General features: G+C 41.5%; 1 protein-coding gene across 1 annotated transcript in view; it reads left to right on the top strand.

Annotated features, from left to right (window-relative positions):
* The window catches only part of LOC115005469 (venom factor-like), a 37,229-nt gene extending 20,687 nt beyond the window's left edge, over positions 1-16,542 (top strand). Inside the window, 25 exon segments of the mRNA XM_029427295.1 lie at positions 239-348; positions 944-1,029; positions 1,245-1,384; positions 2,061-2,270; positions 3,137-3,197; positions 3,467-3,550; positions 3,635-3,838; positions 4,341-4,416; positions 4,794-4,854; positions 4,856-4,957; positions 5,527-5,634; positions 5,795-5,951; positions 10,780-10,943; positions 11,519-11,674; positions 11,848-11,907; positions 12,069-12,159; positions 12,327-12,378; positions 12,466-12,553; positions 12,946-13,035; positions 13,353-13,458; positions 14,121-14,210; positions 14,294-14,377; positions 15,011-15,091; positions 15,256-15,403; positions 16,176-16,542. Coding sequence (XP_029283155.1) covers positions 239-348; positions 944-1,029; positions 1,245-1,384; positions 2,061-2,270; positions 3,137-3,197; positions 3,467-3,550; positions 3,635-3,838; positions 4,341-4,416; positions 4,794-4,854; positions 4,856-4,957; positions 5,527-5,634; positions 5,795-5,951; positions 10,780-10,943; positions 11,519-11,674; positions 11,848-11,907; positions 12,069-12,159; positions 12,327-12,378; positions 12,466-12,553; positions 12,946-13,035; positions 13,353-13,458; positions 14,121-14,210; positions 14,294-14,377; positions 15,011-15,091; positions 15,256-15,403; positions 16,176-16,320 — 2,754 coding nt within the window. The 3' untranslated portion in view covers positions 16,321-16,542.
* The last annotated feature ends 251 nt before the right edge of the window (positions 16,543-16,793 follow it).

Raw genomic sequence — 16,793 nt, forward strand, 5'->3', positions numbered from 1 at the left:
TTCTTAGAACTTTAACCCTTTCACAGTTTGTGAAAGTTTATTGTCACCTAACATTTTTAAATGTGGACACATTAACAGGTTTGAGATTCTTATTTTAGAGGTATGTAATGACAGGTCACGACCTGCTAATCATATATAAATGTGTTCACATTGATTCGGTATCACCTGAACTGATTGAATGAACCTTGAACCTGCAATGGATATGACCTATACAAATGCAAACAAAATGGCAGAAGAAGTGGAAGAAGAGGAAGAAGAATGGGAGACTAACCTTCCTCTACGATCCAAGTTCTTCGAGTCTTGGTTGTGGACGTATGTTGACCTGCCCGGCGAGGCCGACAGTGACGGGTGAGTAAAACATTAGAGTCAAGGTTACGTCAGAGACAGAACATTCTTGTAGTTTACCTAAACATCATGATAATAATGGATAATAATCACTGCCCCAAATGTTTGTCTCTCTTATCTTATCTTATCTTGTCTGTCCAGTATCTGGACCTGCAACTAGGTCCTTAAAAGTCTTAAAAATCCAGCCATTGATATTTGTCGTACCAAGCCTGTCTGATAGAAAAGATGGATGAGGGCCAAAGCCTCTCACTCCGTTTCATCATGAGACAAAACACGCAGCACTGAATTCCCTGCATTGCATCATGTTTTGTTTGGTCAGTGATAAACAGCTCGGGGTCAACAACACTGACTCTGTTTCCCGTGTTAAACAGACATTAAAGTTCTGTACCAAAGCAGATTCCTGTATGTGTACAATGTCCTTGTTTGCAATCAGTCAACACTGATGAAACTGCTGTATGATGGAACAAAAAAGCTTTTTAGATGTTTTAAATGAACACGTATACAACTATGCTGTATAGTTTTATTGATACATCTATTAAAAATGGAGCTTTGGTTTTGACCTCCTGGCTGATAACACACACGTGCATCTGATCCACAGGTTGGCGTCTAAGAACATGAAACCCCCCTTACCTGACAGCATCACAGAGTGGGGAATTCTGGCCGTCAGTGCGTCACCTCATACAGGTGGGAGGAGGAGGAGGAAGAGGAGGGGGAGGTGGTGGAGGTCACATTGTGGCTCTCAGGTTTATCTAAATATAATTAAAGTGTAAAAGCACAGCGAACCTAATTCTTAATGCTACTATTTACTGAACAAATTGTCCACACTTTGCAAAAACGTGCAGACTGAAAGTTCAAATCTCTAAACTCCCCGTCACTAATGAGCTTCTTGATGTCTGCAGGTTTCTGTGTGGCCGAGCCGTACAACGTCAAAGCATGGAAGCGTTTCTTTGTGGACCTGAAGCTGCCATATTCAGTGGCGAGGAACGAACAGGTCCAGATCAAAGCCGTCATCTATAACTACGGCAACAACGAGCTGCGTGTAAGACAATCATCTCAAAGCTACACAGCATTGTGACGTCCTTATTATTCAGTCAGTAATTATAGAATGCATTTTATACAATTGGAGTAGCCTGATGAATAAAACTAAAAACTTTTAGAACGAGACTAAGAGTTCTAACCTCTGTGAGGCTGTACAAAGGCACAGAAGTGCTTTAAGCTACATGCTCATGTCAGCATGCTAAAATGCTCTCAATGCTGATGCTAACATGTTGATGTTTAGCAGCTATAATGCTAATATAATGTTCAACATCTTAGTTTAGCAAGGTAGCAGCTAACAGTTGCTACTTGGCACTAAACACAAAGTTAGTGGAATAGTTTGAAAAGGAAATAAAAATGTGTAACACACTTAATGGCTTTGAGTATATATAATAATAATAATATACATATCACTTATTTTGTTTTGTTTGTTTCATCTTCAGTTTAGAAATCTACAAAATAATTAATGTAAAATGGGAAGCTAAGCCTGAACTTGCTTTTGTTCGTCTCTTCAGAGGTAATGACTTAATTTTGTTTATTTAGAAGAAATCAAAAAGGTTGTGGGATCGTCAAAGTCAGTTGGATTCCTGGTTAAAATAAGATGATAGATTTACTCTGTATCCACTCAGAGTTAATGCAATAAAATGAGTAAAATAAATAAATCTTGTGACTGGTTTCAGGTGAGGGTGTCGCTGATGAAGACTGAAGGCATGTGCAGCATTGCCTTTAAGAAAAGACACACACAGGAAGTGACGCTGGCGGCCGGCTCTTCTGTGGCGTTGCCTTACACCATCGTACCGCTGGTGGTGGGGGAACTTCCTCTGGAGGTGATGGTGGTAGATAGAGACATGATGATAGGAGACCGCATCCAGAAACCTCTACGGGTGGTGGTGAGTCGCTCTTGATGATGAGGTTTATTTGTTCTTCTGAAAACAGGGTCAGCTGCTAAAACAGGAAAGTTGATATTCTGGATTTAAAAAAGAAAGAGGTGTTTCCTTCCTTGAATGTCAGTGTAGAATATATATATAATTTTATTTATAATAAAAAAATTCAATTAAGAAGGTCATTAAAAGATAGCACATACTTAATTGAATAAAGTAAGAATTTAAAGCACTAAAATTGAAAGTTTTAGTTGACTGAAGAGAAAAACAATAAATTATTACCTGATAGTTTCCAAAAGTTGTTTCAAATAAGAGAGAATCAACATGATCTGTGTTTGAGAAACAATTAGTGCAAAATATCATTGTATTACAGTCAAAAGTGTTAATTTATAGAACTGTAGTGATGGAAATAAAAACATTTAACAGGTTTAAACACATTTTTAAAAACAACTTGAATGAATATGAGACGGATGATCTTAGAGGGGAACTGGAATAGTAAGAACAGCTACAGAATATGTAGGTTGTTGTTTCCGTTTGTTTTATTCTCATTGAATTATTCTGAATTCTTTATTTTAGTTTGAATTGATTGATTTGATCGAGGTGTGTATGGTAAACTCTGAGGCTGAAAGCTAGAATATCTATGTTTAATATTACGTCTATTAATAATATATTTGATAAAAATGGGGACATGATGATTATTCACAGCTTCCTATTTACTGAGAGTTTTCTGTTTCTGTTTGCTGGGTATTCTTGTTTTCTTACTTATATACTTATATATATATATATATATATATATATATATATATATATATATATATATATATACAGTATATATATGTTTTTAATATATAGAATTCTTTCCTTAACCCAAACAGATGGACGGAGTGCAGAAGACTGAAGTTTGGAGTGCGGTGTTGAACCCGTCTGCAGAGGGAGGTAAGAAGATTGCAGTGATGCATAATTAATACACCACATTTATGTGATTTCATGTTTACACCCTCTTCACCCCCTCACTCTGGTGATCTGCTGTGAACACAGAAAGTGACAAATCAAAACCTTTTTCAGAATTTGGTGAAGAAGGCTCAAAGACCTATTCTAAAGTGTTTGCATTATTTATTTGGTGTCTATACGTTGTAAGGAGTGGATCCTCTCCAGGTTTGGGTTGTATAGTCTTGAAGTTTAACCTCTGTCTCCGTCCTCTACAGGAACGCAGACAGTTCGTATGAGGAGGGCCAAACTGGTGTCAGTTGTGCCGAATACTGCGCCAAAAACATTCATCAACATCAGAGGTCAGACACTGACACAGTGCTGGTAAGGATTCAAAATGAACCGAGATGAATGCTCTGATTCCTGATTCCTCCTCTCCCCTCCAGGCAATGTGCTGGCAGACAGCATTGATAACTCCATCAGTGAGGACTCTCTGGCTTCCCTGATCCGGATGCCCGGCGGCTGTGTGGAGCAGAATTTGGCCAGCATCACTCTGCCGCTCATCGCCACTCTCTACCTGGAGACAACGAGCAGCTGGGAGAGTGTGGGGGTGCAGCGCAAGGCTGAGGCTCTGCAGTACATCAGGAGAGGTGAGAGGGACTGATGGAAGGATGGAAAGTTGGAAACATGGGTGTGTAGTTGGATGAATGGGTGGATTGTTTGATGATGAATGGATGGATAGTCGAGTAAATGGATGGCTGGAGAGTTGGCTATATGGGTGGATAGATAGTTGATATAGAGTTGGAAACACGGAAACACGGATGGATGGAAATATTTACGGTTGGTTAGATAGACAGCTAAATGGCTATTTGGATACATGGATGAATGGGTGAATGCATGGATGGGTGAATGGTTGGTCAGATACAGGGCTGGTTGGATGGATGATCAGATGGATAGTTAGATACATGGATGGATGGGTGAATGGGTGAAAATCAGGATGGTTTACGAGTGAGCTGTAGCCTCAGTGGACAGGTGGATGGCTAGTTAGCTGAATGGATGATTTTGGAACAAGCTTTGTTTTTGTTATGAGTAAATCAGGATGTTTCTCTCTCCTTCACATCCCGTCTTTAAATTCTTACATGCTGTTTTCAGGCTATGAGAAGCAGCTGGATTTCAAAAAGAGTGATGGCTCTTACCCCCCCTACAGGAAGGAAGGTGCAAGTACATGGTACTCTCAAAGTTTTATATTTTACTTATTTTATTAAATCTCTAAAACACATGAGATGATTTCCAAGAAAATCTGGTAGATTACAACTATTTCAGTTTCGGTGGTGATGTGGGAATTTGAAATGTTCACTTCTCTGTAGACTCACACGCATGAGGTTTTAAGATATCTTATGTAAAAGGGAGCTAATGTAATATTTAAGAGGTTTGAATGCATGCAAACACATTTTTACTGTGCCACATTCTGAAATGAAATACTGTAGAAAAGCAATTACAAATAAATTCCTTGTTACTTAATTTGTTAGATAAATTGTGTAAATTGGATAACAGGTGTTTAAAAGTGACCAAACACAGGCTAATCACAGTCCACCTGATTGTCAGGGTCACGGCGTACGTGGTGAAAGTTTTCTCCATGGCTTACTCCATCACCGGCATCAACAGTGCAGCAAGTGTGCGACCCTCTGCTCTACCTTGTGAAGAACAAACACAAGCTTAATACGGGGCGCTTCGTAGAGGACAACCCAGTTTACACCACCACCATGACTGTGAGACACACACTCAAAAACACACCATGCCACCATGCCACCCTGCTTTTACATGTTTTTCTTTCCTATTTCCCTCCTTGTACCAAATAAATAAACAATCAAACAGCCACAGTGTGTAGGTGCTGCATCAACTGATGCCTCACTCAATACATATTGTTTCCTAGTATTCATTTTTAAAGGTCAAGTTCAACCTAAATCTTTTGTAAACCAGTATAACAGCACAGCTGGCCCTTTTTTTATTCATGGTGTTTTTGTCTCTTCATTGCACATTTCAGTTTGACAGCAGACATCTTTGGTGCAAATTAAAAAAAGGTTTGAGGGCTTCTTTGTAGAGGAACCATTTTGCAACAATAAACCATCATACAGGAAGAAATCATACATTTCTAGATGTTGTACAGATTTGTATAGTAATTATAGTAATATAGATATTTCTTATTCTGTTTCAATAGACCAGAATGCAATGCAGTCACAAGGCCTGTGTTTTTAGTTATTTTCTTAAATGCATTTTTTGGGAAACTGATTTGCAGGAATTGGAATGAACTTATAACCCTTTCATCCTGTGTCTCCAGGGCGGTCTCCGTGGAGACGACCCCGAGACAACCCTGACAGCCTTCGTCCTCATAGCGCTCGCTGAGGCCAAGCGGGCCGGAATCCGCTGCACTGGTCCCAATGTTGATGTAATTCACTCAAAAACATTATCTGCACAGTTGGTTGTGCTGCAGTTACATCTTTAGTTATCTGTTGTTGCCTGTAGAGCGCTTTGTTTCCCACCTGATTGTTATTATGATTTGGGATATTATCAGCTGTTGTATTATCTGCCATGTCTGTCTGCTGTAGGTAGTTATCAGTAAGACAGCTGAATACCTGAAGAGTGCGCTGATGAGCACGGGGAGGAGGCCGTACACTGTGGCCATCGCCTCCTACGCGCTGGCTCTGCTTGGCAAAGCTCAAAACTACAACCCCACACACGCTTTACTCAGTGCTGCAGCTCCAGGTATCTCATACACTCAGCTCAAGGTATCTCATACACTCAGCCCTGTGCAGAACAGATAAGCTTACCAATGGAAAGATCACTAACTAACCCAGGAGCCCAAAGTGTCAGGGGCCTTCACCTACAAAAGGTCACGTACCAACCAGGAAAATAATCAAAATGACCACAAAGAAAGATAAAACGACACAAAGAGACACAAAACAACAACAACAAAGAAGCTAAACAACTATAAAGTCTTGTAGGAGAGCTTTGCATAGATAGATAGATAGATAGATAGATAGATAGATAGATAGATAGATAGATAGATAGATAGATAGATAGATAGATAGATAGATAGATAGATAGATAGATAGAAATGTAGAAATACAGACTGTTATAAATAATTACAAAAGTTGGAATCCCCCGGCTATCACCAAGAGGAGTTGTACAGTCTTATGGCCAGGGGGACAAAAGAGTTATTGAGCCTGACAGCAGTCTGCCGCTGAACACGCTCCTCTGCCAGGTGAATGTGCTGTGCAGAGGGTGGGGAGCGTTGTCCAGGATGGATGACAGTTTATCAAGGGTCCTTCTCTCTGCTACTGTCACCAGGGGGTCCAGCTCTGTGCCCACTACAGAGCCAGCCCTCCTCACCAGTCTGTCCAGCCGCCCAGCGTCCCTCTTCTTGCTGCTTCCTCCCCAACACACCACAGCATAGAAGAGAGCGCTGGCCACCACAGACTGGTGGAACATCAACGGTAGTTTTTTGATGATTTTGAAGGACCCCAACCTTCTCAGGAAGTACAGACGACTCTGCCCTTTCTTATGAAGAGTATCCATATTTGCCGTCCAGTCCAGCTTGTCGTCCAGCTGCAGGCCCAGATATTTGTAGGACCTGACCACCTCCACGTCGACCCCCACGATGGACACAGGTTGCAGGTGTGGCCTGATCCTTCGGAAATCCACCACCATCTCCTTGGTCTTGGAGGTGTTCAGCTGCGGGTGGTTTGACTTGGACCACCTCACAAAGTCCTCCACCAGGCTCCTGTACTCACCCTCTTGTCCATTCCTGACACCAACGATCACAGTGTCATCTGAGTATTTCTGCATGTGGCAGAGCTCAGAGTTGTGCTGGAAGTCAGAGGTATAGATGGTGAACAAGACGGGGGAGAGTTGAGGCTGACCTCAGTGTCGGACGTGCAGCCTTTTAGCCTGACGTACTGTGGTCTCTCTGTGAGGTAGTCCGTGATCCATCTCACCAGATGTGAGTCCACCCTCATCTCTGTTAGCTTATCTCTCAGGAGTAGGGGCTGGATGGTGTTAAAGGCGCTGAAGAAATCAAAAAACATCATTCTCACCACGCCACTCCCCTTGTCCAGATGAGAGTAAGCCCTGTGTAACAGATAGAGGATGGAGTCATCCACGCCCACCTTCGCCTGGTATGCAAACTGCAGAGGATCTTGTGCATGGCGGACCTGGGGTCTGAGGTGATGGAGCAACAGCCGCTCCATGGTCTTCATCATGTGTGATGTCAGTGCAACCGGTCAGAAGTCATCTGGTTCCCTAGGGTGTTTCTTTTTGGGGATGGGGGATGAGACATGAAGTCTTCCAGAGAACTGGGACCCTCCCCAGCTGCAAGCTCAGGTTGAACATATACTGAAGGGGCTCCCCAAATTCAGCAGAACAGGCCTTTAGCATCCTTGGACATACTCCGGGCCAGCTGCTTTACTGGGACGCAGTCTCTTCAGCTCTCTGCTCACCTGATCTTTGGTGATGGTGGGGGGAGGAGTGTTACATTATAGACGTAATCGGAGTTTCGGGCTTCCAGTGGAATCGCAATGCATGCTGGTGTGGCACCAACTCTACAAGGGCCGCCATATTGGATTTCTTCTCTACGTGTTTACATTGTATTTAGCTTATTCTTCAAGCGTGTTGTAAACAAACCTACTACTCTACAATGAGTTCTGAACTCCTTTCTTATGATGAGGTTCAGATGTGGAAAGTCGAAGCTTTGAAAGTATTTTGACGCAAGCGGAATTTAAAGGTTTCAGGAACAAAACTGGAGCTTATTGCCAGGGTGTTTGCTGCATCAGAGATGGGCATTGAGGAGCAACCAACAGCTAACGGAAGAATTTCAATCACAGACAAAGAAAAGACTAAGCTTTTGGTTATGCCGAGTGGCGTTTCAGTGCCTGATCCCTTGACACTGCAGGATGGCCGGGTCAATGAAAACAACAGCATGACTTCTTGGCCGCAGATATACCTCAGCGATATAACATTATGTTTAATGTCTGACCACCCAGGGAACCATGTCGAGTTTCATAAACAAACTTTGAACGAATACAAAGAAGGCAAAGCATTTAGACTGTTTGACTCTGGCTGGTTGAAACAAATATCTTTCAATCCTCTCGCAGATTCTGAGTTTTGCTTTTTGAAAGCAAAATGTTCTCATTCAATGAAAGTTTCCCAAACGCCACATTCAGCATGGATCTGCGCAGTCAAGAAAACTGGCGATATCATAAGTGCTTATTGCAGTTGTGTTGCAGGGTAAGCTATTATAAATATATACCTAACTTGTGTTTGTTAATTATATATATATATATATATATATATATATATATATATATATATATATAGTAGGTGCTTTCCTTTTTGAAGATTTGAGGTTTGACACATACCCCAGGTCGAGTTCAGGATCAGGGAATTCATTTGTTGGCTTTCCTTGCATGAAATGCTCACTGCAAATCCGCGAAGATTTCTTGGGCTTCCAAGACTTCCCATTGTAATCCTGTCTCTTTACAGCTTTGGTCCATGCTAGCCTTCTATCATTGTTCTTTAGTGCTGTTGGAAATGGAAAAGGTTCGAACGGGGGCTTGCAGTCGCAAACTTTCATCAAACGAGTGCAATCGTGAAGCTCACAATGAGACTCTGCCCATTTATTTACCTTTCTCCCACTGCTCGAACATCCTTTCACCACACAATGTCGGTGTCCAAATCCCATAACTAGAAGAGCGATGATTACACACTAACAACTAGCCAAATACAATGTAAACACACTTGAAGAATAAGCTAAATACAATGTAAACACGTAGAGAAGAAATACAATAGGGCGGCCTTTGTAGAGTTGGTGCTCACTTTTCTAGGCTTGCCACACCAGCATGCATTGTGATTCCACCGGAAGCCCGAAACTCCGATCTCCGTCTATCCATGGAGATGATGGGGGTTGCAAAGTCCCTGGAGGCAGCCTGGGTGTCGGTGTTGGGGGAGGTGAGGGCAGGGGTGGGGGTGTGTAGGGAGGTGCTGGGTGGGCAGCTCCTGGCTGCAACAGCTGGGCTATCAAACATGTTATAGAACAGGATGAGCTGGTTTGCTCTCACAGCATCCCGTTCTGTTGTGTTGCTGCCCTTCTTCTTGCAGCCTGTGATGGTTTTCATGCCATCCAAGACCTCCCTCATGTTGTTGTCCCGTAGCCTCTGCTCTACTTTCCTTGTATATTCCTCTTTTGCCTCTCTCAGTTGAACCTTGAGCTCCCCCTGCACACACTTCAGCTCTTCCCAGTCTCCCTCCTTGAATGCCCTCTTCTTCCTGTTAAGGATGTCCTTGACATTGCTGGTAATCCAGGGCTTATTGTTAGGGAAGCAGCGTACAGTTTTTATGGGATCCACAACATCCATACAGAAGTTCAGGAAGTCAGTGATACAGTGCGACACCCCCTCAATGTCCTCACCATGTGGCTCTTGCAGGACGCTCCAGTCAGTAGACTCAAAACAGTCTCTCAGAGCCTCCTCAGCCTCCAGAGACCACTTCCTAAAGGAACGTGTGGTTGTAGGTTGTGTCTGGATCCTTGGTTTGTATTGTGGTTTCAGAAGCACTAGGTTGTGATCAGACTTCCACAGTGGGGGAAGGGGGGTGGCAGTGTAAGCACCCTTTACATTAGCATACAGAAGGTCTACAGGTTCTTCCTGGTGGGGCAGCTTACAAACTGATGAAAGTCTGGTAGTGTGGAGTCTAGTGTTACATGATTGAAGTCTCCTGAGATGGCAATGAAAGCTTCTGGGTGTTGGGTTTGCAGTCTAGCAATGGTACAGTGAATGACGTCACACCATCACCATCTATTGTTAATAAACAGTGCGAGTCCCCCTCCTTTACGCTTGCCACTGCATTTAGCGTCCCTGTCTGCTCTCACTGTGGTGAATCCTGGTAGGTCCACGTTAGCGTCCGGAGTGTTAGCTGTTAGCCATGTTTCAGAGAGGCACAGTAAACTGCTCTCCCTGTATGTCCTGTCGTTCCTCACAAGGGCAGCCAACTCGTCAGTCTTGTTGGTTAAACAGTTAACACTCCCCATGACTTGCACTTCCACCGCTTCGCCGCTAGCTTAGCCTTTACCTTCGCTCCAGCTCTGCAGCCTCGATACGCCCGTCTCAGCTCCTCCGGTACGGGGTGAACTATGCCGGCTTGCCCCATTGTGCGAAGTGAAAGCAGCTTCTCCCTTGAAAAAACTAGTTTCCCGTCGCTTTGTTGCTTATCATAAAATACAATATCCATAGGATATATAGAGTTATGTACTACAGAAAATTCAAATTAACTAAATCAACTAAAGTGCTAAAACAACACGAAAAACATGGAGCTACTGGAGAGGCTGCCACTCGCGTCGGCGCCAACTAGTAATGTCCCAAGGGGCCCATTGTCTCTAAATACGCACATGATCTTATCTGCAAAGACTTCCAGTTACTGCTTCAACTAATTCATTTTATTTAATTTGTATCAAATGTGAAAAGAGAATATTACAGCTGACACATTAGAACTACTGTTTTGCATTCCTCCTTTGCTGTAACCTGTTTCCTGTCTACTGCAGGTGGCAGCTCGTGGCCGGACAATCAGAACACCTTGTTCACCTTGGAGGGGACCGGCTACGCCCTGCTGGCTCTTGTCAAGTTGGGCCGCATGGAGGAAGCTGCGGCGCCGTTTAAATGGCTGAACAGCCAGAGGAGGAGAGGAGGAGGCTTCGGCTCCACTCAGGTAACAGCAGGGCGGGTCCAATGCAGTTTAACAGCACCACAAACTACATCCTCCAAAACTGTTTCCACAAAAACTGAACATTCATAGAGGTAGGATTTATTGCACGACTCCAGCCAGGTGGATCTAATGAAACCTTGGACCTTTCGAATGCACCTCACAAGTTTAACACTGACTTCTGTATGTTTTGATGACGTTGAACAGAAAAGTCCTGAACAGGATTTTTGAACTTTAGTTTTATTTGTTTGAAGGACAGTTAAAAAAACACAGGCAGACAAATAGACGGAAATATAGACAAAGTGAGACACAACAAAACAAAGCAAAACAAACCAACAAGGAAACAAGAAAAAAAGATTGTTGTTTCTAAGGGTGTTTATGTAAAGTCACATAGTTATGTAAAGTCATATATATATATATATATATATATATATATATATATATATATATATATATATATAAGTAGAAGAAGGTGGTGGAGTAGAAGAATAAAGCTGCATAAAATGGAAATACCTTAAAATTCAAATTAAAAATGTGTCCAATTAAATGTGCACCAATCTGTCTCATGAATCCTCTCCCAGTCCACCATGGTGGTGCTGCAGGCGCTGTCAGAGTACCTGATCAACAAACCTCCTCCTGATAGATTCAGTCTGGACGTGGACGTCAGGTTGACGGGGCGCAGCGAGATACGCTACCATTTCAACCCCGAGACCGCCTACGCCACTCGTTCCTCCAATGTGAGAGACATGACAGTGAATGTAAAATCCAGACGAGCGTATCCTGATGTTCCTCACTCTGCACAGCTCACAGTTAACTGATCATGGAGGACATATCTGCCACTGCCTGTAATAACAACATCAGGGAGTGTTTTCATATTTATTTACATCTTCTCTGGTGCTTTTTCCCGTAGTTGCCTCCTGATCTTGATCTGGAAGTGCAGGCTCAAGGGAATGGACAGGGAATACTGGAGGTACGATCACATTTTTGTTTTATTGTCAAACATGTACATATATATAAATGGAATCAATAGTACGGTCACATAAATTCAGTTAGTTATACAGAAATACAACCATAATGATGTAATTTGTTTTATTTGACTGATTTGTTTCTCTTGTGTCTCTTTGACTTCAGGTTGTGACTCATTACAACCAGCTGCATGAGGTGGAGGAGAAGAGGCCCTGCAAGGACTTTGAGCTCAACGTCACTATCGAAGAATCCAGCGGTAACATATGATAATAAAAAGAATATTTAAAATATTAAATTTTGAACACATTTTTAATACATTTTGAACACATTTTGAAATATCACAACACACGCCAAAACTTCTTCAATTAATTTCTACAAATGATCACGTTACATTACATGGATTACGTTTCTGTCCCATCTCAGAAAAAGCTCCAGCAGATGTAGAAAAGTCCTACCAGATCACCATCAAAGTGAAGTGAGTTATTGATATTATCTTTAACCTGTTCACCTTTATTACAATTAAAGAAGGGAACTAGTACTAAAGACTCTTTCTATCCCACAGGGCTTTAGGACCCGAAGACGTCAGGATGGTTGTTCTGGATATAAGTCTGCCCACTGGCTTCACCCCAGAAAACTCCGACCTGGAGAGGGTAATCAGAAAGTTACACATGCCTTACAGAAAAGTCTAATTTCAAGCCCTGCTGATGAGCAGAGACTTCGTGTGAGGATGTGTGTTTTCAGTATCAGTAGTGGGAATATTTTGCGATGCTGGTCAGTCACTCTCAAGGCAATCTCCCATCACATGAGTAAATGGGGGGGGGGGGGTTAAGTTTCTCAAAGGACTGGGTCTTTTCCCCAAAGCAGAACATAAATTACATTTTGAAGGTGACAGATGTCTCTGAAGCTGCTCACATGTTTAGGCCAGAGTTGCTAAGTGTGTGTGTGTGTGTGTGTGTGTGTGTGTGTGTGTGTGTGTGTGTGTGTGTGTGTGTGTGTGTGTGTGTGTGTGTGTGTGTGTGTGTGTGTGTGTGTGTGTGTCCAGTTGTACAACTCAGTGGACCGTTACATCAACAACTTCCAGATTGTTGATAACCTGAGTGACAGAGGCTCGCTGATCATCCACCTGTTCAAGGTAAAACTTTCTTTACCTGTTTGTGGGAGTTTGTGAACATTCAAAGTTATCCTTCCATGAAAAACTGTCTCTTTAAGTCCGTTTTTGCCTCTAATAATGTCTCTATGTATGTACCTTTTCCAAGACACATTCTCAATATGTGGATAACTTTGCTCAGTAAAACCCGGAGCAAGTCTTTTCACAATAACACGAGATTTGAGGAGGTTGAAGGTTTTACGCAGCACTATTGTACAGATTACTCCGTAAAGCAGCTTCTTGGAACAGGGTTCCATACTTGGTTTGTTTCACTACATTATCCTGCCGTGTCCTCCTCTCAGGTGTCTCACAGAGAGCCAGAGATCCTGATCTTCAGGCTTCAGCAGGGCTTCAAAGTCGGCCTCCTGCAGCCTTCCTCGGTCACTGTCTATGAGTACTACAACCCAGGTAGGAGAACACATCCTGAGCCACAGCTCACATCCCAGAGCTCAGAACACATGTGACTGTGACTTTCTACCACATTTTAGTTGAAATGCATGCACTTAATACAACAGCATCATTGTAGATGGTGGGAGAAGTACTTGTATGTCTTATTCAAGTAAAAGTCCTACATTTAAAAAGGCAGAATGGTCCCTTTCAGAGTCATAATATCATATTATTGGAATATTATTATGATGCTTTAACATGTACGCAGCAATTTATTGTTACAGCTGTTGGAGGTGGTGCATATTTGAACTACATTGTGTCGATTGGACAGTTTAATCTAAAGCAGTGTCATGTTTTATAAATTGTTAAAGTTTTTTAATCTGTAAAATTCTGATAAATGTAGTGGAGTAAAAAGTACAATGTCTCTCTGGAATGTAGTGAATTAGAAATAAAAGTACCGTAAAAATAAACGTTAAGTACAAGTGAAGTACTTTTGAAACAGTTCACTCCCTTCACATCTGAAACATCCATGAAAACCCAATTTTGAGAGTAAAAAAAGTCCTTTACGACATATTGATAAAGTACAATATGTCCTGTTTGTTTATTGTAATTGTAACATTAAAAAACAATATTGCAACTTTCAGTTTGATGATGACAGGTGTTGTTTCCTTGTTCTCTCTCAGATCACCGCTGCAGTCGCACCTACACCCCCAGGGAGGACAAAGAGGAGCTCACGAAGATCTGCTTGGACAACATCTGCCGCTGCACACAAGGTGAAATGTGTTTGCATTAGTTGATGTGTGTGTTGATGCTGTCTGTTATTTACGATATTTTTTTATTTGCTCATAATCTCCAGGTGACTGCTGCGTCCCGAAAAAAGACAGTGAAAACTTCTCCAACAAAGAAAGAGAGACGTTTGCCTGCAAGTCTTTACACCACGGTACGATTCACTGTCACACACTCGAAGCTTTAACACACATACGAGCACGCAGCTGAGCATGAAGTCAGAACAAATCTCAAGTCTTTATTGTGTAATTACCAGTGAAATGCTTTTACAATATTCCAGTTTCAGTGGCCAAAACCGAATATATATTAATAATAGAAAACCTGGTTAAACCGGACTTTGCAATGATTCCTGTTGAGCATCGATGGCTTTTTGAGACACTGTCAGTGCTTCGCCCTAAAGATGTTGTCTTGAATGATCACAGTAGCATCAATGAGAAGATACTAAAAGATGAATTATATATTTATTTATTTTATTATACTAATAGCTGCTGAGCAATTTAAGACTGAATCCAGCAACTGACAAGCAACCACTTTAGTAGTAAGATTATTTGTTGCAGTATTTATAATTTTGCTTTGGAAACACTGACGTGCCTATGTTTCCTATTAGAAGCGTTATTTCTTCTGTGACACTTTTGACCCCACTGGCTGCAGAAGAAAGGTCCAGACATGCAGAAACATTAATTAATCCTCTCTGGACCACGAACATGACCAACAAGTTTCATGGCGTCGCTGCAACAGGCCTGATCACCACCATGGCAACAACGACAGCTTTTCTCTTGTGCTTCAGTTTTCCAGGTGAAGGTGCTGAGTATCATCCACAGTTACTACGACAAATACGAGCTGGAGATCACACAAGTTATCAAACTGGGTGAGTCGAGACAATGGCTGTTTGTCTTTTATGGTGAACATCTCTTTTTTATTTTTATTAAGGATTGTTAGCTAATAAAAATCCCACTATAACGATAATACTAAGTATATTATGCGATAAAATGCCGCTATATATCATCGGAAACGCTTCCTCCTACCATGCAGGTGTGGAGGGTGGAGTTGAAGTGGGCCAGAAGAGGGTTTTCATGTCTCACGGAGGCTGCAGAGATGAACTCAACCTGGAGCTGGGCTCCCAGTACCTCATCATCGGACCCAAAGAGGACCAGTGGAACATCGACAGTGACACCAACAGGTACGAAGAGACAGAACGTTGTTAAATATGTTCACATTAAAATGGGAGGCAGTTCTTGGAGGTGAAGTTTCCTCTCAGTACCGCAGACAGTTGGAGGTCCTGACTGTACAAGGTTTAGTTTTTATTTTACTTTTCCAGTTTTCCAGTTTTCCAGTTGTTTAAAAGTCACGGCATCCTGGAAATGTTACTAAATTATTTACTAGTAATTGTACTGGCAGCCATGTTTGTTTGCTGCATCACAACGGGGTTTGAGAAAACATATTGTCCCTCCTCTGTCTTAAAATGCTCACTTTATTTTTATTTTCCTAGTCAGTAAGTTTCCAGCTTTTAATCAATTCAATTTTAAGTTATTTATTATCATAAGCACAACAATTACAGAGAACATCTTAGACTTCAAGCTCCTTTCAACAATTCTGATGAAATATGTATAGAAAGAAAATTACATTAATTAACATGAGAATGTAAGAAATAAAGTAGTTTAGAAGTTAAGATATAAGTTCAATAGAACAAATAAATATAAAATAAAGTAATATATATTTGTTGTAGACAACTATATTAATAAATGAATAAACATATATATATATATATATATATGTATATTATAAAGAAGTGTCAACGGTAAGTAAAAAGTATATAATGGTAAAAAGAAAATGTAAATTACACCAGTGGTATTCTTTAAATAATGAAACTGCAGTGACAGAAGCATTATAGCCACTTTAAAGCAACGTGCACAAGCATCTCTCTTCTAATCTGTCTCCTCCCTGTCTGTCAGATTCATCTACATGTTGGGAAAGGATACCTGGGTGGAGCGCTGGCCTACGGTTGCAGAGTGCTCCAGCAATCCCGGCCTGCAAACTAAATGCAAGAGCCTCGATGACGCTGCAAATGAACTGTCTGTCAACGGCTGCAGGCTGTAGAGCTGCTCCTGTGACACTTTGTTGCTGCTAATTAACTGCACACGCAGAGATTCAATGATCATTTTAGGACATAAAAACAAGTTTCACTGTGGAACAAAAGAACAGAAAGTGGAGTTTGGTATATGAACATACACATGAGGTAATTCTCTACTGTAATGATGTCATAAGAATTAAATACAATTATAGGTCACAATGCAAACTGTAACATGAGCTAAAATAAAACACTGCAGCAAAAAACATCTTCCTACATACTCATTATTTCAACTTAATAGCTTAATAACGTGAATGTTTATAAGTTAACAGGCCAGTTAATGTTCACACTGTTATATTGTTGCTGGACTGGAAAGTTAAAACGAACTTTGAGGACTTTATTCCCTCCACATAATTGTAGAGGCTCGTCTATCTGCTGGGTGCTAAAACATCCAGAGAACAAAGAAACAACTGAACATGTTTCTTCCTTGAGTCTGTAGTAA

The sequence above is a fragment of the Cottoperca gobio genome, unplaced genomic scaffold (assembly GCF_900634415.1).
Source record: "Cottoperca gobio unplaced genomic scaffold, fCotGob3.1 fCotGob3_30arrow_ctg1, whole genome shotgun sequence".
Taxonomy (NCBI): Eukaryota; Metazoa; Chordata; class Actinopteri; order Perciformes; family Bovichtidae; genus Cottoperca; species Cottoperca gobio.